This window comes from Nanorana parkeri, unplaced genomic scaffold (genome assembly GCF_000935625.1).
Source record: "Nanorana parkeri isolate BGI_ZX_2015 unplaced genomic scaffold, ASM93562v1 scaffold179, whole genome shotgun sequence".
NCBI classification, from domain to species: Eukaryota; Metazoa; Chordata; class Amphibia; order Anura; family Dicroglossidae; genus Nanorana; species Nanorana parkeri.
Window position 1 is genome coordinate 471,642 of NW_017306447.1, and position 25,505 is coordinate 497,146.

Consider the following 25,505-nt stretch of genomic DNA (forward strand, 5'->3'; position numbering starts at 1 on the left):
GCTCGCAGTGGCCTCGGAGGAGCGAGCGGCCGCCCGATGACAGCCGGGTGAATGTGGCAGAGAGAGGGAGCCAGGGGCTTCGTTTAGCGGGGGTCGTGACGGCGCCCCCCCTCAGTCCTGCGCCCGGGGCAAGTGCCCCCCCTGCCCCCCCGGTTGTTACGCAACTGGGAGTGTGCGATAGTAGTATATAACAAAGCTATAGGAAAGAGAGCTCAGAAGTAAGGGGGTAAATGTGGAGGATACCCTGGAAAAGGTAAATAACAGAACTACAGAGCACTAGAAAAAGTTATCCTGAAGTACAAAGAAAGCAAATAGTAAGGAGAAAGCAGACACACAATGACTGGAGTGGGAAAACACTAAAGTAGTAAGGCAAAGAAGGCAGAAGAGAGACTCACAGTACACTGGTGAAGCAATGGGAAGTCTTCAGCAAAATACTAAGGTATACACAGGAATCCGGCTACAGCAGGAACACTGACAATGAAGCAGGGGATTAAGCCAAACAGGGAAACCAGCTGGGTACAGGGAAGCCAAAGGAGCAGGGATCCAAGATGAACACAGGGAATGAAAGTCACAGGGATCGCCAGAGCCACAAGGGGTCCAGCACAAGGAAAGAGGCTTGTTGCTCGAAGGAATTGCAACAAGTTAGGTAGAGCTAAAAAGGGGAGGAGGAGTGCAGATTGGCTGCAGCCTTGTGAAACACCATAGGCTGACAGCCCAGCACCAGGGAGCAAAGGGAAAATCTGGCACAGATTTCTGGAGACATTTGTGACATTTGGCATAGGACCGAGACCAGCATGTACAATTTATATGGCATAAGACATAGACCATTATGTACAGTTATTTGGCATAACACAAAGACGTATGTACAATTTATTCAGACTGAGGATATGTTTGTTAGAATGAAATACAAATTCTGTCAGGCCTGTGGTATTTCATCTTGTGATATATTTGTTTGTTTAATACAGGTGAAAAGTGGCATTTCAGAGTTCCTGTTTAAACTCCTTGTCCTGCAATATCTGATGGATTCTGAGGGAAGGATATGGAAGCGCCTGCCCAGTCACCTGTACATCATTGAGATTTTGGAATGTTCTGACATTTTATTTAGAAAACAATTCAAATCTGTAAGATTTAATTTCTATTTCTATTTAATGTTTATATGAATTACTGTTTCTCTGAACGTCTTAAGGTATAAGTAAAAGCAAAACTTTCTTTTAGATTAGTATAGAGTGGTGCAGGGAAAGAACCTCTGTTGTGTTTTTATCGCTGTCTGTGTCCTCTCTCTCTCTCTCTCTCTCTCTCTCAACACTCTGTCTCCTAATTGTGTTCCAGCATTGTTGCCCTGTCACATACACTTCTAGTAGTGACTATAAGCAGCTATACCAGTCAGGCAGATGGGAAAAAATTTATGTCCCCAGGATGGGTGTTAGTGGGTCAAAAAAACAGGGGAGGACTCCCCGGAGATATAATCAGACAGCCAAAACCCTCGATGGTGGTTGTCTTAAAAATGTATGTATGGTCTGTAACTGGGTGGCATATGCAGTAATAGAAAGAGATTGGTCGCAAGCACCGTTCTGTGCGCTGACCAAGAAAGAGTTAAATCAGACCGTTATTAGAAAAAATATTACATTTTATTTTGAAATGTTAGAAAAAGCAACATCTCTTCCGAAAATAGACATAACACACTTTAAAATCGACAACGTTGTCTCACATAAACACACATACACATATTTCATGGGTAGTCCTTATTTCCCCTTCTAAAGTGGATAGCTTGCTAACAGGACACAGACAGAAAGGCCTCTCATGTGGGAAAAGATTTAATTCTCTTTGGTAAATGTTGGCAGTGAGGATTTGATCTCAACTATAAGTTATTTTTAAAGTTATCCAGTAGATGGAGTTTAGGGGATCATTCCTTTCTATGAGGACAAGAGATATTCAGATGAGTAATAGCCACATCTCGGTTTTCCTTTATAGTAACTGTATTCGGTTAGCGGTTAGTGTGTTTGCATTGCCGCTGAAATCTATAGTTATAGCAGATGGAAAACTTTTAGTATATTATCTTCAAAATCAAGTAGATTAGTAGATTAATGACAAGGTCTCATTTGCAGGTAAATCTTCACCTTATTAGCATTTGATTATGTCATGATCGAGTGATCCATTAAGCATAAATTCATTATGGGATACAGAGGAGAGACAAATTGAGGGCTATATAAAACTCACGGTCTTCCCGAGTTGGTAGTCAGAGGTGCCGGTTTCCTAGACGTTGCAGCTGTTTCCTATTAAAACCTGCTTTGGCGTCTGGATTTTTTCATCCAGTATAGTTTTTTTGGTCCGTGGGTTCTGCTGTAGGTACTAATCGGTTTTCCCCTTCACTATGATGTTAGAGGCAAGAGGAGTTCTGGTGGGTCATGTTGAGGCGATAGTTAAAGAGGGCAAGCCGGTATAAGAAGATGTCAGCATAGTCCTCTGTGATGCGGGATCTTGCACACCAACACAAAACGTGTTAGTGGGCTTGCAGCAAGCAAAATTACTGTGTGACACTATCATTGAGAGAGGTGGGAGGATGCTGCAGAAGTACTGTAACTGCAATGCAAGTCACACAAAGGACATCAAGGGAGTTGTTTTGAGTTGATTTAAATAATGGGGTTTATGTTAACTTTGAGGAAGAAGTTTTTTTTTAATAAAGAAAAAACTTTTACAGCTATTGTATGATGTCTGACTGAGAATTTTTATTTTCTCTTACCTGCAGGTTCCTCGAATTGTGCAAAACGGTTTAATTGACTTCTTCCCCAAGATTCACTGCTGCTCTCCAAAAGAGGTTCTCACAAAAACTACACAAACTGATGTAATTGATTGTGGAGATCCAGGAATGGACATTGAGGAATTTCGTAGTGAATGTTTCCAGAGACCGTACCAATACCTGATTCGCTTTGACCAGGAACAAAATCTAGATGCCTTTGTGTACATAGAAGGCCACACCGAAGGAGACCCAGCAAAATGTCTGCAGATATTTCTTCTTTACTGTGGCATAGTTGACCCTTCATGGTCTGAACTCCGGAACTTTGCATGGTTTCTAAACCTTCAGCTAAGAGACTGTGAAGCTTCAGTGTTCTGTAACCATGAGTTTGTTGGAGATACACTGCAAGGATTCAAAAACTTTGTGGTGAATTTTATGATATTAATGGCAAAAGACTTTGCTACTCCTTCTTTGCACATTGCAGATCAAAGCCCAGGAAGATACGAGATTAATCTTGATGATGGAGTCCAGGAACAAGACCTGGTACCTTTTTTAATGCGCAAGAGATGGGAGTCTGAGCCGCATCCCTATATCTTCTTTAATGAAGACCATGCATCCATGACATTTATAGGATTCCACCTGGAACCAAATAATGCTGGTGGGGTGGATGCCATAAATCCCAGAAATAACCGCATCATCCGACAAAATGTTATGTCCTTGCAACTTTATGCAGGCTTGAGGCTTCAGAGAGTGCCATTCAATACTGATTTTGACCAGTTGCCCAGACATGAGAAAATAAGCAGCTTATGTATGGTGCTAGGAATTCAGTGGCCGATGGACCCTGATGAAACATATGAGCTCACCATGGATAACATGCTAAAGATTTTAGCAATTAAGATGAGGTTCCGATGTGGAATACCTGTAGTCATCATGGGAGAAACCGGTTGTGGGAAAACCAGGCTGATTAAATTCTTGTGTCATTTGTGCAAGGGATTTGTTGAAACAGAAAACATGAAGCTTGTAAAGGTTCATGGTGGTACCACTGCTGAGACAATCTACCAAAAAATCTTGGAAGCCCAAGAAATTGCACAGATTAACAAGCAAGAGGGATGTGAAACTGTATTGTTTTTTGATGAAGCAAACACCACTGAGGCCATTAGCAGCATCAAAGAAGCCCTGTGTGATCACACGGTAGAAGGGGTGCCTTTGCAAGAAGACTGTGGTCTACATATCATTGCTGCTTGCAACCCTTACAGAAAGCACACTGATGACATGATCAAACGTTTAGAATCTGCTGGACTAGGTTATAAAGTGAGAGCAGATGAGGCAAAAGAAAGGCTTGGCTCCATTCCACTGAGACAGCTTGTATATCGGGTACATGCTTTGCCTCCTAGCATGATTCCACTTGTATGGGATTTTGGGCAACTAAACAATGAAACTGAAAATAAATACATTCAGCAGATTGTGCTGCGCTTAGCCAAAGAGATTCGGCTTTCTACTTCTGACATCCAGTTATTAACAGATGTCCTTTCAGCTTCTCAGTCCTACATGAGAGATAAAAATGATGAGTGCAGCTTTGTAAGCCTTAGGGATGTGGAACGTTGCATAGAGGTCTTCAAATGGTTTTTTAGCCGTCATGACAAGCTGAAACATCATCCATCCCTGGCATTGAGAAGAAAAAGTACTGACAGTGTGGTAGATAAAGCAGCTTGGTCTCTGGTTCTTGCTGTTGGCGTGTGCTATCATGCATCTTTGGAAACCAAAGATTCTTTCAGGAGGGCTATATGTAAATTCTTTCCTCTGCCTTATAGAGACCCCACCATTATTTTACAGGAAATAACTTCCATTCAGGAACTCTTCTTAGCAGGTGTACAATTAAGGGACACCATTGCAAGAAATCTTGCTTTGAAGGAAAACCTCTTTATGATGGTCATCTGCATCGAGCTAAAAATTCCATTGTTTCTGGTTGGAAAACCTGGAAGTTCAAAGTCTCTTGCAAAGACTATTGTTGCTGATGCTATGCAAGGCCAAACAGCTCATACAGAACTGTATAAGGACCTAAAGCAGATCCACTTGGTGTCTTTTCAGTGTAGTCCTCATTCAACACCAGAAGGGATTATTGGTACATTTAGACACTGTGCCAGATTCCAGGAAGGGAAGAATTTAAACGAATATGTGTCTGTAGTTGTACTTGATGAAATAGGGCTTGCAGAAGACTCCCCTAAAATGCCTTTAAAAACACTTCATCCTTTGCTAGAAGATGGATGCATTGATGATGACACCTCACCACACAAAAAAGTTGGATTCATTGGCATCTCTAATTGGGCTTTGGATCCAGCAAAAATGAACCGAGGGATATTTGTATCCCGAGGTGACCCAAACAAAAAAGAGCTTATTGAAAGTGCAAACGGAATTTGTTCTTCTGATAAATTAATTCTCCATAAAGTCTCACAATACTTCTCAAACTTCTCAGAGGGGTATCTTAAAGTTTGCAAAACCCTAAAGGAACAGGAAAAGGAATTCTTTGGTCTACGAGATTTCTACAGTCTGATAAAAATGGTGTTTGCTTTTACCAAGCAGTCTCAAACCAACCTGACCCTGGATGAAATTGCTAGGGCTGTTCTGAGGAATTTCAGCGGGAAAGATGAGGTGAATGCTTTGGAAATTTTCCTAGGAGACGAAAGCAGAAATATAGAATATAGCAACACAATAGATTTGGTGATGGAGAACATCAGAAGTGACAGTGATGATTGTCGTTACTTGTTAATATTAACCAAAAACTATGCTGGATTACAAATCCTTCAGCAAGCTTTCCTCAAGGAAAATCAACAACCAGAAATCATCTTTGGCTCCAGTTTTCCAAAGGACCAAGAATATACTCAGATTTGCCGAAATATCAACCGTGTTAAGATTTGCATGGAAACTGGACAGATGGTTATACTACTTAATCTCCAGAACCTGTATGAAAGCCTCTATGATGCATTGAACCAATACTATGTCTATCTAGCTGGCCAAAAATATGTTGACCTGGGCTTAGGCACACATCGTGTCAAGTGCAGAGTCCACCCAAAGTTCCGATTGGTAGTCATTGAAGAAAAAGAAGTCGTGTACAAAGATTTTCCAATTCCTCTCATCAACCGTCTTGAGAAACATTACTTGGATATAAACACATTCCTGAAGAAAGAACACAAGGTTATTGTTTGTAAGTTGGAAGCCTGGGTAGAGGATTTCACTAAAGGCAAACAAGCCTACACCATTGGTAACACCCAGACTTACAGGCCTTCAGATGTTTTTATTGGTTACCATTCAGATACTTGTGCTTCAGTTGTTCTTCAAGTGACAGAGAACATGAAGCAATCACATACTGATACTCAAATGATAAAAGATGTGAAGAACAAAGCAGAACAAGTCTTGCTAAACTGTGCCACACCTGATTCTGTCATCCGCTTAGGCCGGAAAGAATTGATTGAGGAATACTTCAAGAAGCAGAAACATGGTTCATTATTAGATTTTCTTTACTATCATGTGACAACTGGATATGACAATCATACCATTTTCACGGAGGTATGGTATTACTTTGCCTGATTTTCTAAACCTGGTTACAATCAGTTATTCCTTTTTTTTGCAATAAACGTAGAAATTGTTCCACCGGCTTGGTAATCACCTAGGTCTTAAAGTCCACTAAGCATTATTTACAACTGAACTAGTAACATAAGTGTAACACACCAGGCCCTGCCTAGTGCGAGGGGCATGAGGATCTCAGCTTCAGATCTAATGAAGTATTTGGGGGGCGTACTGAATGTATAGTGATGATGAATAATCCTTGCTAGGGGATTTGCAGGCAATCTCATATAACAGGTGATGGCATAGAGTATTCACGCTAATTGGGTAGTACAGCGGAAAGCGCTTGGAATGCCCAAGGAGCCTGCAACCGTAACAGTTCAGGAGCAATCAAAGACGGGGGTATAGTTTATGTAGCAAAATGACAATTGATGAGAAGTACTTGCTGTTAGAAAGTCCGTGTGCCACAGCACCACCCAGTGGAGGCCGGAGGAATTGGTTAAGAAGTCCTTCCTTGTGAATAGGAGACTGGAGCACTGTGGGAGTCTTGAGGAGCTGGGGCACAGCAAGGCAGAGAGGAGACTGGGAGAGGAGGCGGCCCGAGAGCAGAGAAGGGGCACTCGTCCGGCCCAATAGTGTGGAGGGTTCGGCTGGTGCGGCGGAGGTACTTGCCTGACGTCTACACCATTGAACGAACGTCAGGCAAGTGCCTCTGCTGGCTTAAATAGAGGAAGGGGGAGGAGCCGGATGACGTCACCTGTGACGCGCCGGTACTCCGACGGAGCGGGGTGACGTCACCTAGGCTGACGCCGCCGAGGCTTCGACGGAACTGCCGGGACCCGATTGGGATCGTTACAATAAGCTCCATTTAATTTCAGAAAAAACACCATACTTTATGCAGACATCCCAACTCTCCCGGATGCTCTTGGAGTCTCCCGCTATTAGATAGCGGCTCCCGGCTGCCAGAGAGAGAAAAATGTTCTCCCGGAAAGGTTTACTCTGCTATATCTAGCAGAGTAAACCATTCCCTGCGATCTGTTTTTTTTGTTTGTTTTTTCTGACATCGGGGCCGCCGTCAGTCAGAGGGGAAAAAAAACAGCATAGGAATGCATAGCTAGATTGCTATTGGCTATTTCACTTTGCAATAGCCAATAGCAGATAAGCTATTGCACCCGCCCACTGCTGCTGTCAATCAGCAGAGGGGGATCTGAAGTTCTCCATCCGGTCCTCTTCTAGCGATTTACAGCAGCAGAGGGCGGGTGCAATAGCCAGCTTGCTATTGGATATTCCAAATTGAAATATGCTAGTTTTTTTCTCACCCGATGGGGGAAGGGCAGAGGGCACCTCCCTGAAATGAGAAGGGCACCTCCCTTAAAATAGTTTTTTTCTTTTTTTTCAGGTTGGGATCCCTGCTTTATGTGAATTATATCAAATACCTAATTTCTTCAAGAATCCTACATATTAAAAAAATGTTACACAGTGTGTGTGCCCATGCATCCTCCTTTATATGTTAGAGCTCTTGATAGGGGAGCAAACATATCATGGCTCTCCCAGACAATTTTAAATTAACCCATTGAGATAAAAATGAGAGAACTGCCAACGGTTTTTTGTCTTTGAATGTGCAGACATAAGGGTCTGTCATCCTTTTTCTTTTATTTAGGGCGTCTCTGACCTGAAACAAGTAAGAAGTAGTGATGTCAGGGCTCCTTACCTCCATACTTGTCCTGAGCCAGTCAGCAGGGCTAGATTCTATTCTAACAGATTTTTCTAAAAGCTGAACTTCAGGCGGATATAAAAGGCACACATTAATACAACTCTTTAATTACTAATACGTCATTATATTATTTTTAAATACGAGCATTATCGATATCTGAACTTAACTTGGTATCCACCTCTTGTAGTTTACTGTACAGTGTTTACAGCAGAGAGAGGTAGCAGGAGAGCAAGAAACTGGTCAGGTATAATAGAGTGCAAGAAGAATGCTGCCTATTCTTGCCAGTCATTGTGTGGGAGTGGGGAAGGGACGTGCTGTGTAGGGACTATGCTGTGTAGCAGAGCTATGTAAATCTCAGGATTGGATGGGCAAAAAAATAAAAAATTTTGGCAGGTAAAACAGCTCCCTTGTATGTATTTTATCTTTGTATTTAGCTGCTTGCCTAAAGTTCAGTTTTAAAAGCCAATGAACTTTCAGTTTAAATTAGGTAAATATATTCCATTTACATCATAACAAAAGGTGCTCAAAATCATACAGTTTGTGTATTTTGGAAATCAGCCACATCCTAATTCAAAAAAAGTCTGTCCCTTGCCAGTATGATGCATAAAAGGACCATTGCTGTCTGTGTAGAAGCTGTGCTCTCTCTACAGAGGTCCAACACATCTCTTACTGAGTCAGAGCTAGAGCTCTCCATTCAGCAGGAAGCATGACATTTGCAAGCTGGAGAGCTCTGACTCAGAATGGGTGTGTCGTGCCTCTGCAGAGAGACCACTGCTTTCACACAGAGAGCAACGTTCCTTCTCTATAGCTTGCTGACAGGGGGCAGACATTTCTATTCAGGTTGTGGCTGCTTTCCAAATAAGCAAACTGTAGGACTTTAAGCAACGTTTGCTTTGCTGTCTCTGGAATATATTTAGCAGACTTAATTGAAAGTTTGAACTTTGATATATGAAATCAGTGGGAGCCATGCTTTGTCCGACCCCCATTTCTACTATTAATAGCTATCCTATCTCTTGGAATGTTCCCTTTAAAGTAGTATGAAATAGAAGTCGTAATGATTCTGAGTTTCTGGCTTAGAATATCAGTTATTGCATACTATCAGCCTTCCCAGCTTCAGGGACAGATACAAAACCAACAGTAGCCTTTAATTAGAGATCTAAACAGCTTTGTCATTATAAACTATAGAAATGTTGAATTTGTTTTTAGTAATTTTGTGTAGAGTACAGAAGTGTTTGGGTTTCTGTCAGGTTTATGGCTGTTGGGTTCCCCATTGTAGACATTCATTCTCACTATCTGTTCTGGTAACTGTCACCAAGGCAGAAAGTGAGAGCAAATCTCACATTTTACTTGCCATTATAATAACAGAAGAGGGAATATATGCAGTATAACTACGTGATTTGTGGCAAATGTTAAACGGATTTCCCAGCAGAACGAGGACAAATGTTTTAATGCAGCTCTGTAATCCTTAATATATAATGTAATTGTTAATGCATCATTCAATTTATTTTTTTAAATGCAAGCAGTGCAAATACCTGAATTTGACCTGACATCATCCATTTGAAGTCCCTGTACAGCAGGACTGGAGTGTGGAAGGAAGAAGCAGCACAAGGAGCCAATCCGTTCATGTGCTGACAACAAGTATGCTAAAGGAAGAAAAAAAGCATAATGATTGCGAAATAAGCTCATCACTGTGCTGCTTTTCCTTTCACCGTCCAGTCACAAGCTGGTGCAGGTCCAGGATGACCTGGGCTCAGAGGTATTGGGTCGATTTATCCTGGACATCAGACCTCTAGTGGCAAAAAAGTACAGCAGGGGAAATCTCTGTGTTGAAGCTGAATATTGCAACAAAAGCAGTTTGTGTTGTTATTTCATTATTTTATTTTAATGGACTATTCATTTTTATCTTGTTATGTTTGGCTGGAGTTCTGCCTTAATCTTGGTTCATTCTTATTAGATCACAACATTTTCCCGTCTTCTGACGTCTGTTGACAGAAAGGTTTTAGAAACTGAGTTACAAAGCCAAGTCAGTAGCATTGAAATTTTGTCCCTGCAGCAGTTTGATACAGAGTTCTCATTCTTGAAAAAGATTCGGTAAGTTTTCACTTGGCAGTGCAGAAGATAATAGAATTATCATCACACCCAGTCTAGACCGTTTGCTGGATGAACCTTGGCGATATTTGTACAGGTTCCTTAAAATCAGTAAATGGCATTGGCTGTCGCTTGTGGTCACTGTAGAGTTTAAATGTAATCGTTTTACAGAAATATTTAATGCATTTGAATCAGATGGAAGTTTTATTTTCATGCAAATTTTCTTTATTAACATTTTAACTAGTAACTATTACAGATGCATATGGACAAATTCAATAAATACAAAACGTATTTGATATAAATATGCAAAATATTGCCGTATTTTAAGAAAGGATTTGGAAGTATATCAAGAAGCATAAGTAATAAGAAATTAAGAAAAGAAGATATTGAAGTGACACTAAACTCTATAAGAAGATATTGAAGTGACACTGAGGAGTTGAATCTTAAAAATGCATTCAAGTACCTTAAAGGAGAACTATGGGGTTAAGGCTTTTCCCCATAGTTCTCCTTAGGGTAATGGGAGGACACAAACTAGCGTCCCCCCATCACCCTAGGCTCAGTATACCGCGAGCTGTAGCTCGCGGTATACCGAGATGCCGCAGTATACCGCGAGCTGCTGCTCGCGGTACACTTAGACGCCGCAGTTAAAGCTGATCCCGACAATTGTGCCGGGATCCGCCCAGCTGCGTGACTGACAGCTGGCTCTGCCTATCTAGAGGCAGCTGTACCCTCCCTTGTCCGTTCCGCCAGTGAGCGCTGGCGGATCGGAGGGGGGAATCCAGCCCCTCCCCTGTCACGGCAGAGAGCCATGACAGGATCAAGAGGTGAGCGAATGCCGGTATGGGTTTGCTCACCTCCCGATCTACTGAGCCGACCTGTGACAGTCTCATTGTCACAGGTCGGCTAGAACTATGAGGTGAGTGAAAAGCACTCACCTCATAGTTCTCCATTAACTAGGAACAAAAATGTATCTTATTTGTTTATCACCTGTAGATCCTCAATTCATCTCTGAATTCACTGTCCTTCCCTATGAAGGGTGGCTACTTTTGATCCACATAGTCCCTGTGTGTGTTGTCAAATAGCCACCACTCCAAGCTTGCTTGTTAAAGCCTCATTCACACAGCCAAGAGTTGGCCCGTACAGATCCATGTGGCGTGCATTGTACGCAGCAGCCTGTTCTCTATGGAAGGATGCGGGTGTCCATACTCCTACATATCCGAGCACGAACACCCACATTCTCCCCGATGTACAGCTTGGGTGAGCGTACGGAGTTGTACGGCTGCATCCTCCCATAGGAAAGAACAGGTTGCTGCGTACAATCACACGCAGCACCTGTCCTTCCCAGGACATAGGTAGGGTACTTGAATGCATTTTTAAGATTCAACTCCTGAGTTTAGTGTCACTTTAAGTTGTAATTTAACATCAGTTTTCACATATGATAATATTTAGTACTTTTGTAATTCTTATTACATAAGGATACATGTAATTGGAATATCAAATGTCAATAAAATGAGGATATAAGATGAACACTAATAGTAATAATAGTAGCAACAGCAATACTGGCACAATTACAAACAAGAATGATAGTTGCACATATCATTTGTTTTTCTTCCTAATGCAGGAGTTTTCTTGAATGCTCATCTGGAAATCTAATATTGATTATACAGACTGATTTTGAAGAAGGATCCCAAGGAGCAAATCTTGTGGCATCAGCAAAGTAAGCTTTTTTTACTGTACTGACATTTTAACTAAATTAATTTAATTGAGGTGATGCAAAAAAGAATGCGTGTATTTTCTCATGCCATGAAGGAACTCAATAGATAATATATTATATAATAGATATTATATGATACATAATATACCTCTGCCTACTATGTCCTTGATCATGGTTTAGTAAGTCACATTCAACTGGTCTCCTTTACAATAAAATCTTTTAAAAACCTAAGCATGCTGATACACATAGTTGTTCCCCGCTTTGTTATAGACAATAGGTTTCAGAGTATGGTGGCCAGTGGTATTGCATGACGGTAACATCCATGGCTTTCCTTCTAGCAGTCTAGGATAGATGGAGCAACTATAATCAGTACAGCCCCAGAGATTACCACAGTATGCTGTCTAGTACATGGGAGTACATGAGACATTTTTGTTCCATTATTTTAACTGTTAAATACTTTTGAAAATCTTTGTTGTTCTTTTTAGGTACGCTGCTGTGAATGAGATACAAAAGGTGAATCTCAAAGAAGCGTCTGTATTTGTCTACTTCATAACCAAACTTCCCAGAATGCAAGGAGGCACTTCTTATGTAGGCTTCCGAGGAGGTAAAATTGTTTCTACTTCAAATCCTATTCTGTGCCCATACTTCACTTAACCCATGCCATATAACATCTGACTTAAATACTTAACATCTTACTAAAATAAATGGGATAATTAAACAGCACCTTGATCTGAGTTTGTTAATATTCAGTCCTAACCATTAGCTGTGTCCTCTTTCTTCTAGGATCAGAAAATTCTAAACCCACTGCCTAAAAAAGGAATAGTTCGGTTTGTGACTTAAAGACCAAATCCAACCAATCAAACTAATATTTTTGTTTGGGTGGATGTAAATGTTTTGACTCACCTGCTAGCTACTTGGAAACCAGTATCACTAGCCCTACGTTACACTACAGATTATCAGGAGTTCAAATTACACACAGAGATGAAAAAGTCAGAAGAGGGTCATACCCCCATTATCTACTCTGCATGTACACTCTGCCTGGAGTTAGCCAAGAGAGTCAAAGTGAGCAGCTAGTGCTGGGCTTTCTCTTTAGGAAATTATACAATTTGTATTGAAATAAGCAAAAACTGTGATATAAAACAGGTTATAAACATTAAAGTGTATTTCCACTTTTGCAGTCAGATTTGAGAAAACCCCTCTATATGTTCGTTATGTGTTCCCAATCATACAGCATACCAACATTTTTTATTTTTTTTTACCTTTTAGATAGTTGTTGCAGCAGGCATAATAGGTGAATCCATTTTTTTTTCTTAACACCTTCACAGTGATCTGTAGTGATAGGAAGACTCAGGACTGAAATTTGTGGATTGTGATTCTCTCATTCAGAAACCAGGCTTTTAAATCTCTCACCCTTTAAGACAGCCAGTGTTTAAATCTATGATAATAAAATGAGCCAGCACAGTACAACATAGTTAACAGACCGCTCACCCCTCATAGCCCCTCCTAACATTACAAAGATGGAGAAGCAAGTAGAAATTGTAATCCTTAAGAAACCAAGAAACCCTAACCTAAGTAAAAGCAATTTAAACGCAAGAAGCATTTAAAAAATATTTTTAGGTGTTATCCCAATTCGGCCGTGGAAAACACTTTACACAAGAATTATCAAAAACATTGTACTTTCCCTATAATGAAGTATCTAGAATGAAAATTCAGACTGCCTGGTAATCAGGACTTTTGTGAGGCAAACAACTTAGACAGATTTCTAGTGAGATATGAAATTCCAAAGGGCAATTCAGTCCATCAACAATCATGATTGACCCTTTAATGATCTTTACTTTTTGCAGGATTGTGGCAGTCCATTCACATAGATGATCTGAGGAAGTCTAAGGATATGGTTGATGATGTAACAGCACTTCAGGATCTCACCATAAGCCGTCTGTTCCATGCTGAAGGTAAGCTGGAGTGATAAAAATATAAATGCATTTCTGCAAGATATTCCAGGAAACCTGTGGAAAATCATAATCTCAGGATTTCTTTAATGTCTCTCTTATGCGTCCTGCAAGCCATTCTCCTCTTAAATGAAAACAACTGATCTAAGACTGGCTAAGAAATGGCTGTTGCAAATCTACTTCCCTGGTCACCTCTTTTCTCCCAGCATGTAATCGGTCATTGAAGAAGGCAACCTTACCTATGTGGCCAAAATGAAACACAAATGCTATGTGCTTTCTGTTTTGATTTCTTTGTTTTATTATTACAGAGAAAAAAGAACCAGGAAAGAATGATACTAAGCACAAAACAAACATGGAAACAGAGATGGAGGTAGAAATGATCCATGGAAATGAAGACAGTGAGATCCACGGCAGGGGTGATGAAGTGGACAAGAACGAAAAGATGGATATAAATATGGAAGGCAAAATGGAGCCTGAAAATGAAACTTCTGAAGCGCAAGAAATGGAAACTGATGATCCACTGCCCAGACCAGAGGATGTAAGAATAGATCCAGTAATGTCTGCATTAAATAGATTATATGAGGATCATTATGAAATTGATGTGTTAGTTTAAAAACACTTTAGGTGTGACCATAGAAGTTCATGAATTCAAGGAAGCACCAGGGCTGGCTTTAAACAGAATGGGAGCCTTTGCAGAAATCAAAGTGGTGCTTCTCTGTCAATACAGTCCAATTTGTAGTTGTTCTGTATAGATTTGCTTTATGTTCACAACTTTTTTTTGCCAGCGAAATATTACAGATAAACATTTCATATGTACCACATGCTTCTAGCAAGTAGAGCTCCAGAGACCTGATCACTGGAGGTTTTCTGCAGTTTTACTTATGTGCTGTGAAATTCCTGGATGATATGCTTTTATGTAAAATGTTAAAAAAATTAGGAAGAAGCAGTCAACAAGTGCAGAGCTAGTACTGGACCTCCTTATTAAAAACTTGCGCACAAATTGTTGGGACATCCAAAATGTGTAACTGCTATTAACATAGGAAGTGAGGGGAAATCCTCCAATGGTGAAAACTGTTCTGGTGACAGCTGTCTAAGAGGGAATATCTTACAATTCTGTTCTCTGTCCAAAACTAAAAAAAAAGAGTTTTAATTTTACATACACTTTAAGGTTTTCAGTGTAATTCTTATGTTGTTTTTAAATTTTTGTTTTTGCTGTATTTTTGTGATTGGATTTCACATATACTTTCACTCTAGCGACTGACTGTGAATGTGCTTTGGCACTTCTACTAAACAGTTGCTGAAATTGAGCCGAGAAAGAGCTCTGACCAGTTTATTCTTAGTTTATTTTTCCTGTTTTGGGTGTTTCTGTTCACTTTTGGATATTCCTGAATGCTTTATTGCATTTTCCCTTGGAAGAAGTGTTTATTCCTGATCACCATGAAGTTGTACAAGCTTATTTTCATATATTTACAGATGTTGGACACCACCATTCTCATCCGAAGCTGTATTCAGAATGCCATAGGCTTATTAAGGGATGAGGAGAATATTGAAAGCCGTAGCACCAGGAGGATTGAGATCCTAATAAGCCTTATGAGCACAGAAGATCAGATAAAGAGTATGTTATCTAATTTGTTGTGTATGAATTTATTCAAGCTTTAGCTTTATACTGTATGAATAGATACAACTTGCCTTTTGGTGAAATACAGCATGTAGTTGTTTAAGCCTGTGGTCTCTACGTACACTGTGCTCAGTATTGAAATTTGTCAATAACATTATTAATCCAAAATTCTTAATTTTACAATACACCAATTTTTAGCTTGGTGTATTTGAAAACTGCCTTTACTGGTACCAACTTCGAAATTACAAATAACAGTCCAGTCATGGGATCCTTAGTATAATTTGAACAGATGGGTGACAGCCATTAATACCACATTGATTTATTTCTTTAGAGGGTAATAAATAGAATTGTTTACTGCATGTGCTGTAATTCAGTCCAGAAAGAAAATCTAAGATGTTGAACTGCATTTAGTAGAATAAAAGGGTTGGTACCTTCAGCAACCTGTCAGATTTCCTATCATATGGGAGGCTTTGAGGCTGCCATTGCTGACATCTCCTCTGAAAATGCGAAATGCCTGGTTGTTATATTGACTCTTTTGCTTTAATACATTGAACCATTGTCCTAGAGTAAGTATGCAGGTAACCTTTCTTCAACTTTCTTGTTCTGCATACATGTTTTAGATTAGTGTTCTAGAGGTATAAAAGCCCAACAGCTAGTAATTTCAGAAGGATGGTGGCCCCATATTTTTCTCATGATAGGTTTACTTTAAAGTAGAGGTGCACCGAAATGAAATTTTCAAAACCAAACGAAACAAAAAAAAAAAATGTCAGACCAAAACCAAATTCTTTTTTTCTAACCTTTACAAATTTTTTAAATTGTTTGATTTATTTTTTATTAAATATTACTTTTTTTTTACTCTACTGTTGGGGGCTTCGGGGGAAATATTGGGGGTCTAAACAGATCCCTAATATTTCCCTTTTGAAATAGAAAAAGAGATTGAGGACACAGAGATTGAGGTCGCAATCTCTTATTCTGCAGCCCCTGTTATAAATGAACAGGAATCCTCTATACTGAGTTTCTCTATACTATTCCTGTTCATTTATAACTTGTGGAGATAGTATGTTTACCTTGTCCACAATCATGAATGAACAGGAAGTGATGTAGATCACTTCCCATTCATTCATAATTGGGGACACAGTAAACATACTCTGTCCTCGATTATGTACAAACACTCAGCAATCACTGATCGCTGAGTGCTTGTACCCGCTCTCCATCCTGACTCGCTGTCACAGGAGGCTGAGCGAGCGGTGTGGGGAGGAGAGCTCAATGTCCTCTAACAGCTGACTCCTCACCCATGCCGCTGCTCTCCTGCGGGGCTGTGCGGGAAGAGAGCTCAGCCTCCTGTAACAACACTGACAGCTGTCTCCGCCCCCACACCGCTCTCCCAATCTATCACAGGAGGCTGAGTGGTGCAGAAGGAGAGACTCCGGCCGCTCACATCACTCTCCCTTGCACCACTCGGCCTCCTGTGGCAGTTTCTTGTCTCCCCGCTGGACGCCTCGCTGTGTCAGAGGGGACACATAGCAGCGACCACCACGGAGGAGAGTAACCAGGGATGCACTGCTTTTTTGGCCGAAAGATGGCACTTTCTGCATTTTGCCAAAAGTGCCATTGTCGGCCGATATATTTCGGCAGCCGAAATTTCGGTGCATCTCTACTTTAAAGTGCATGTCTACGCATTACCCATATGCACCCTAAAACTCATCCCTCCTTCTCTAGATAATGCCTAGCAGTCATTATTTTTTTCTTTTACCATGTTCCTGGAGCGATAACCAACTTTCATTACTCCCTGTGAGTAATGCAGCCAGGTGCAGGATGGAAGTTATTTTATTCCAGGAACTAGGGGACTAACTTTTTGTAGCCTTTGTTTTTATTTCAGTGAAATCACTTCTCTATAATTCTGGCACCTAGACTGACTAGTTTTTGGCACTCTGTATTACTTTATCATCCTCTATATTTATTGACATTTTAATGTGTTTTGTGCCCATAGGCTCTTTCCTAAAAATGCTGAAATACCGCCTGTTCAAGTTGCTAAAGACGCAGGAAGAAAATGTATATAATCCTGAACAATGGGTCATACGGGAGGCTGCAAATCAAGATGCTTTGCAGGAAGCTGGAACTTTCAGGTACCTCACAATAAAGTAAGTGTACGTGGCCAGTCATATAGGCACAAAGTGACAAGACGTACACTGTACGTCTCCCGTCACGAAGGGGTTAAAGCTAGGTTTTGATTTATTTCTGGATAGAGGAAGAAAGAATTATAACTCATGTCAGGTTTGTATTGCTGACACTATCCCCACTTTGGGAGATTCCTCTCTATTTGTACTTGTGACTTTTGTCAATGAGACTGAAAGTGGGCCATAGTCTTACATTTTGAGTTGTCACCAGAACAGAATTGAAAGGAAAAGCCAGTGGAGACACTTATTCTGGTTACAACTGTCTAAAGGTGCCCATACTTTTGTCTTGCGATGGTTGTAAGCTAATCAAAAGCTCGTACGATCTGCCCATCTTGGACAGGCAGATTGTACTTTCGATCGAAAGCCCGCCCTGCTGCACACCGGACCGTTCGGCATTTGTCTCCCGAGAGTGGCACTAACCCGGCACTAACGATTCTCGGCGGGTTTTCAAGCCTGCACGGGAGACAAAAGACGTGCGACCGTACAGTAGAAACGGTCGCACACCTTCCATACACCTGCCGATTATCGTACGATAGCGGGATTTCCCGCGATTATCGGACGTTTATCGGCAGGTGTATGGGCACCTTAAGAGAAGATTCCCTTTACATCGGAGAGATCTCCTCTCCCATGCGGTTGTGTTTTCAGACAGGAAGTGAAGGAAAATCTCCCTTGTGGGACAAAGATAGCAAAAATTACTTTTTTAATCATTCCCTACTCAATACAAAAAAAGATTTGGTTTTAGATACAATGTATACTTCATTCATTTTTTAATGTTTGAATTGCCTATTCCTAAGAAAGAAGAGTAACCTAGTTATGAAACATTAAACTGAGGGGTGCTGTAAAGCTTTCTCGCACAGGGCGCCTAAAGGCCTAAGGCCGGCCCTGATTGCAGCATCATCATAGCTATACTTGTATATCCCAATGGAGAAAAATCTTAAAACACTTTCAGGAAGCTGGTAGCTTTATTTATTGTAAGCTGCTGTATTAAAGAAACAGATATGATTGCTGTAACGTTCTTTGTATAATACAACAAAAATATTTTGCTGTCTAGGCAAACCCTTTGGAAACGTGTTCAGACCGCTGTCACACCGCTTCTGTCCCAAATCTTGTCTGTTGTTGATCGTAATGCCAACCTGGACCTCCTTGTGGCAAAGCATGTAGAAGACTATGTGAAATGCCTATGGATGCACATTTTTCAAGATGAAAATCTTCTGCCTATCTCAGATAGTCACAGGTAAGTTTTACTACAACGTCTAAATAAATGAGCAAAACATTTTCTTTTGTTTTTATTTATATTTTCCTTCCTCCAGAAAAAAATACAATTCATGTACACCCTCCAAACACCTTATATTTACCTTTACAGTGCTCCCCTGCCATTCCTTCCTCTGTTGCAGCTAACACAAAATACTAGGTGTTGGCACTTACATGGGTCAATGTCACGTCCTCTGTCAAGTGAGAGATGCAGAGAGTACTGCAGCATGGGGGGAGGTCACATGCTTTGCCCACACTGAGAATCACAGGTTATTATTCAGCAGCTGTGACCGAGAAAGAAGCTGCATTGGGGCACAGGGAATGTGAGTAGAACTAGGTCAGGTTCGCTATGAAAAGCATCTGTCACTTTGGCCTGAATGGGCAGGGAGACAAGGTCTCTTTAAAGTGGATCTGTCACTAAAAATAACACTCCGTATAAATCTGTATGACTTGTCAGCATTACTACATTAAATTAAGTACATTAATATTGGAAAAAGGCCTTTTTCTTTTTTTTTATATGCTGCTCCTTGTCTCTAGTCTAGGATCATACGACTTTTGTGGGCATTTCCATCATTAGAGACTACATGGAAGTCATTGTTTTCACTTTGTCTGGAATATTTGCTGTAAGATAAGAGAATGAGCAAAGCACAACCAAGAAGCTGAGCCCACATGAGTAATGAGCCAATATGGCTGTGGTAGGATCTATCCTGTATTAAACAATCAGTGCTGCTTAGACAGTCATTTAAGCTGTGATTACAATTATTGCTAAAAGTTTGCTTGTCTGACTTTGCTGTTTGTGTTCCAGTTCACAGAATGAAACCATTCTGGTGAAGAACTACATGAATATCGCTGTATTTGGGGAAAATTGTTTACCTTTCAGCTGGAGGATTAAAGATTATCTGGAAGATATTTGGACTCAGGCCCAGCACATTGATACTACAGAAGGTAATATTCATCCTGTGTATTTCAAATATTAGTCGGTACATTAACCTGCCATGTAACCTTAAAGCTCATTTGAAAATGTTGAAAATACAACCTAAGTGCAGTAAATACAGGTCAGCGTTTGCAGTATTACCATTCATTTTGATTGTAAAGCAGCTAGAGCTATAGTAGAAAAGCCTGTCTCTTAGTGTGGTGCTTCAGAGTAGAACTGCTGCTCTCTGTGTAGAAGCAACAGTCTCTCTGCTGTGCTCGTATGCATTCCCTGCTGAACCAGAACTGGAGCTGATTGGACTCAATGGAAGGAGAGTCAGACCACTACAGGACCACTGCTTTCACAGAGTCAGCAGTGGGATAATATTTTCTACTATGGCTGTAGCTGCTTTCAATACAAAACAAATGGTGAGAATGTGGTGACTTACTGGACTTTAAAGGATAGGCGCACTATGCTAACCTAGCTCCAATTTCCCAGATGCATACTTCATTTCTGCAACCTCAGGTGATTGTTTATATCTTGTTTCTGATCTCCCATTCACCAGCCATGCCTGGGCAGTAGCTTCCCATACTGTTCTATTTGGTCAATCTCCTGAGCATCTCCTGTCTAGAAATGGTTTCATATAACCCTGTTGGAGGCTATCACACCTGCAAAGTAAGTATGCATCTGGAAAGGGGGAGTTGGAAGGCACTGTAGGGGCATATTTAAAAGTATAACCAATATGTTTGTTTATAAAGTTAGGTCTCTGTGCTGGCTGTATTGAATGGTAGTACTGTAAATTGTCCCAGCGGACTGCACCTTTCCCCTGCTTGTTGTAGACTAATTTAAGCAGTTACCACTCTGTTATGTAGACAAAGACATACAATTTGGGGTCTCCAGCTGCTTTGCGAAAGTCTGCATGTCCTGTGTGGTGCTGTACATTTAAAAAGGATAGGGCTTAAGCTGTTGCATGAATGGGGGAATTGAGAGAGAAGTACTTTGTGTATGGCCAGCCTTAGTTAATGTAAGCTACTCACAGTATATCCATTGCTATGTATGTGCATCTGTTTGGATGTTTACATAGATTATAAAATTAGAGTAAAACCACATTTGAAAAGGTTTCTTTTAGAGGTGCACCTAAATGAAAATTTCAAAACCGAAACAAAGAAAAATGTCATGCCGAAACCGAAAATGTTTTTTATTCCAACTTTTTAAAATATTGTATTTTTATTTACTTATTCACTTTTATTAACAGACCCCTGATATTTCCCTTTTAAAGTAGAAAAAAAGATTAAGGACACAGAGTCCTCAATCTTTTTCTGCTGCCCCTGTTGTAAATGAACATGAATCCTCCATGCTGAGTGTTCCTGTTCATTTATGACATGTGGATATAGTATGTTTACCATGTCCACAATCATGAATGAACAGGAGGTGATGTAGATCACTTCCCATTCATTCATGATTGAAGACACAGTAAACATACTCTGTCCTCAATTTACAAACACTCAGTGATCACTGAGTGTTTGTACCCGCTCTCCATTCTGACATGCTGTCACAGGAGGCTGGGCGGGGCAGTAGGAGAGCTCATCCTTCTGTGACAGCAATGGCAGCTGTCTCCGCCCACACCGCCACTCTCCATCCTGGATTGGCTGGCACAGGAGGCTTGGCTGGGCGGAAGAAGAGCTCAGCCTCCTGTGACAGCAATGGCTGTCTCCGCCCACACCCCCGCTCTCCTGATCTGTGACAGGAGGCTGAGCGGTGCGGGGAGGAGAGATGCCGGCTGCTCACAGCGCTCGGCCTCCTGTGGCGGTTTCTCTCCTCCCAGCTGGGACACAGAGCAGCACCCAGTGGGGAGGATAGAAATCAAGGATGCACCGCATTTTCTGCATTTTGCCAAAAGGGCCATTTTCGGCCGATATATCAGTGCATTCCTTGTTTCTTTTCAAGCCAGTGTAGGTTCATATATTATTGTATATAAATTAAATATATGGATTGTATATATTTATGCATATGTGTGCACCAAGGACCTTTTACTTTTAATCTAAGGGGGTTATTCACTAAAGAGCCTAAGGATTTAGCCAAACAAAAGAATAATCCTTCGGCTGCAGAAACACTTCGGTTCCGCCGATTCGAAGGACTGCTGTATGCTCCATTCTCAATAGTGCATACAGCAGCCGAAGACAGCTAAAGTAAACAGCCGAACTGAATGAACATGGTTCGGTTCGGCTCGGCAAAGCCAAACAAACGGCTGTAGGGGGGAGAAGCAGGGTCCGAAGCGGATGGAATCTCAGGAATTGTGTCAAAAAAATTGAATAAAAAAAAAAATGCATGGGGTTCCCCTCCCCATTTCATACCAGACCCTTTAGGTCTGGTAGGAATGTTAGGTGGGCCCCCGATGTAAAAAAAAAGCGGGCCCCCCCCCTAAAATTCCATACCAGCGCACCCTCGCCCCTCCACTCCAGGCCACATGCTCTCAACATTGGGAGGGTGTTTTTCCAGGGGGGGACCCCGGTGAAAGCACCTTGTCCCCATGCCGATGAGGACAAGGGCCTCTTTCCCACAACCCTTGTACGGTGGTTGTCAGGGTCTGCCGGCAGGCGAGGCCTACCTGCATCTGGGTGCCCCATGGACACCCAGATGCCACCTGAATGGGTAGGGGGTAGTTGCTACCCATACTCATTCGCCATATAGTCCACAAAAAAGTAAATAAACACACCGCACCTTCAACAAAAGTCCTTTATTTGAACAAAATGAAAAGCCAGTGACATCACGGGACTCGCTCCACCCATCTGTTGACATGGAATTTGAGTACAGTGAGCTGGCATGCAATGAAAACAAATAAGTGGACTCGCTCCGCCCATTTGTTTACAATCTGTCTGTCACGGATCGGGGCTCACGTGTATGAACTGGAGTAAGGTATGTGGACCCTTTCTACTACACTGGCAGGGACACTTAGAAAAAAGGGTCCAAGCAGTGTAGGCTGACGACTCCCAGAGCTGGAGTACAAGCAGTGAACAGAGCAGGGAAACTGAATGAGGCAGTGAAAGACAGCTTAAGCTGGAAGTTCAAATACAAGGCAGGGTGCTGTAGTGCTGATTAGGTAGCATGGGATGCTGAGTAGGTGGCATGGGGTCCCCCAGGATGTGGAATCTAAGGGCCAGCCGGTATTCGCCAGAGCTCCTGATGGTGGAGATGGGCTTGGCTGCGTGCTGACCCAGGTCACAATCCCTAGGTCCTCCCAACTCACCTAACAGGTACAGGGTACAAATCAAAGGTTAGGGACAGGCTGAAGACTAAGACTTCCAGGGACAAAGCGAAGCACAGGGCAGACTGTAGACAGGGATTTCCAAGGACAAAAGAAAATCACAGGGTAGACTGTAGACAGGGATTTCCAAGGACAAAAGCAAAGCGCAGGGTAGACTGTAGACAGGGATTTCCAAGTATAAAAGCAAAGCACAGGGCAGACTGTAGACAGGGATATCAAAGGACAAAAGCAAAGCATAGGGCAGAATGTAGACAGGGATTTCCAAGGACAAAAGCAAAGCACAGGGTAGACTGTAGACAGTGATTTCCAAGGACAAAAGCAAAGCACAGGGCAGACTGTAGACAGGGATTTCCAAGGACAAAAGCAAAGCACAGGAGCAGACTGTAGATAGGGATATCCAAGGACAAAAGCAAAGCACAGGGCATACTGTAGACTGGAATATCCAAGGACAAGCCAAAGGTTCGGTACATAGGAAAACTTCCAGGAATTCAGGGTCAATCGCAAATGGGGGACTCAGCAACTAGCTTGGGAAAGCACTGCTCGGGCCGCGTGCCATTCGCTGCCCTGAGTTTAAGTAGAGACAGGAAGAGGGAGGATCCACAGAATTGGCCACACGCGGACTGAACTGATTGGCCGACAAGCTGTATAAGAAACAGCAGGAGAGGTCGGCCGACACCTAAAGCTGCCAGACTGGTGCAAGTGTGAGTCAGGTTCAGACCACATGCCTGGAGGACTACGAGCACCAGCACAGCCATGCATACCTGCAGAACCAGGAGTAAGAGGTATGTATATACTTGTAGAACTACAAGTAATAGCTCAGCTGCAAGTCTGCAGCTGAACTGTGGCACTGTCATTTTGCACATGTTCGGCTGGAGCGGACAGGTCAGTGGGCAGCGGGAATTTTTTATTTCAGCGAGTCGGCGGGCATCGTTCATTATGATTGACAAGGATCTACCTCGCTACACCACGTGATTGACCTTTTGGATTACATCTTTGGACAATTAAAAAAATAAAATAATAAAGGACTTGTTAACCTCCTTGGCGGTATTCCCGAGTGTGGCTCGGGGTTAATTTTCTGTACCATAAGCGGTAACCCCCACTCGGGCCACACTCGGGAATACACAGCGCGTCCCTTACCTTGTCCCTTGTGCCGCGCTGTGTCCTCCGGCCGATGCCGGCATCCGTCTTCCGGGTTCCGTCCCTTGCGAGCATCCGCGTCGCAGGGGGGCGGAACCGGTGGGAGATTCAAAAGAAAAAAAAACCTGAAAATCAATAGAAAGGAAAAAATAAAAAATCATACCGCCAGGGAAGTTAAAAACCGGCTTTTGTTTTTGTTCAAATAAAGGAGTTTTTCAAGCTGTGTTTATTTGCTATTTTGTGTACTAATTGGTGAATGAGTGGGGGTAACAAGGGGTGGGGCGGCATCTGGGTGCCCCTTTATGAAAGGGGGCACGCAGATGGAGATGAGCCCCTCTGTCCACAGACGCCAACAAACACCAGACCAAGGTTGTGGGTAGAGGACTTTGTCCTCCCAATGTCAAAGTCATGTGGCCTGGCATGGTGCAGGGAGGGGGGCGGACACTCGCTTCTCCCCCTTCTTTCCTGGACAGGCCACTGCTCGGATTAAGGGTCTAGTATGATATTTTTGGCGTTTGGGTCCCCCTTAAAATCTCTACCAGACCTAAAGAGTCTAAAAGAGTTAGGTTTATAAACAGTTTACAGTTAGATCTCTGCTGCCTGGATTGATTGGTGGGTATTTTTGTACTATTCATTTAGCCTGTATTCACAGACTTGTGAATAGCGGAAATGTTTGTGTGCAACACATGACAATGCACCAGCACTATGTGCTGTACATTGAGGTGACATTCATTGTGAATGACACTCATAGGCACTGTACAGATCAGGCAACTGCATAATGCACATAAATGCGTTGTGGCATACTGTGTTGCTTAAAAGGGCCATTTGCCTTTCTTGATACATTGTGGTGCTTTGGCAACCCATTGCTAATGAGTGGGCTGCCTTAACGCAACGTACTGTATGTTAACATGTGACATAATGCACCTGCATTACTGTCCCACAACAGGTTGCTTAAGTGTACTGAATTTTTCTACTAGTTCTAAATTGATTTGAGCAGCTGCCACGTTTTGTTTCCTAGCTGTATGTGTCTTAATCTTACAAACCTGATTTTGTTTTTATTGCAGGTCCTGCAATGAAATTTCTAGAGATCTTCTGTAAAACGCCATTGGGAAAATATGTCTCATCTAAGGAAGAGAACACGCAACACAACCTTTTCCTGATTTACAAGAGAGACTTTATCCTCATGAACATGAGCATATCATCTGCTGAAGAGTTAAAGGTAGAACTAGTAGTGTTCCAAAAATATGCAATCGAGGCTGGGGTCTATGCATGCAAAAAGCCTAGCAAAAAGAAAAAGCCAAAATATTCTCAAATTTGTATAAAAACGCTTAACTAATATTAATTAGGTATGGTCCAGAAAATGACTAAATATATATATATATAT

General features: G+C 41.8%; 1 protein-coding gene across 1 annotated transcript in view; it reads left to right on the top strand.

The window, feature by feature from the left end:
* LOC108785793 (E3 ubiquitin-protein ligase RNF213-like) overlaps positions 1-25,505 on the top strand; it is a 172,391-nt gene that overhangs the window by 68,358 nt on the left and 78,528 nt on the right. Inside the window, exons 15-26 of the mRNA XM_018554942.1 lie at positions 966-1,121; positions 2,747-6,298; positions 9,964-10,100; positions 11,719-11,814; positions 12,297-12,415; positions 13,656-13,763; positions 14,069-14,298; positions 15,234-15,375; positions 17,369-17,504; positions 18,607-18,789; positions 19,612-19,751; positions 25,186-25,340. Coding sequence (XP_018410444.1) covers positions 966-1,121; positions 2,747-6,298; positions 9,964-10,100; positions 11,719-11,814; positions 12,297-12,415; positions 13,656-13,763; positions 14,069-14,298; positions 15,234-15,375; positions 17,369-17,504; positions 18,607-18,789; positions 19,612-19,751; positions 25,186-25,340 — 5,154 coding nt within the window. The remainder of the gene's footprint in view (positions 1-965; positions 1,122-2,746; positions 6,299-9,963; positions 10,101-11,718; positions 11,815-12,296; positions 12,416-13,655; positions 13,764-14,068; positions 14,299-15,233; positions 15,376-17,368; positions 17,505-18,606; positions 18,790-19,611; positions 19,752-25,185; positions 25,341-25,505) is intronic.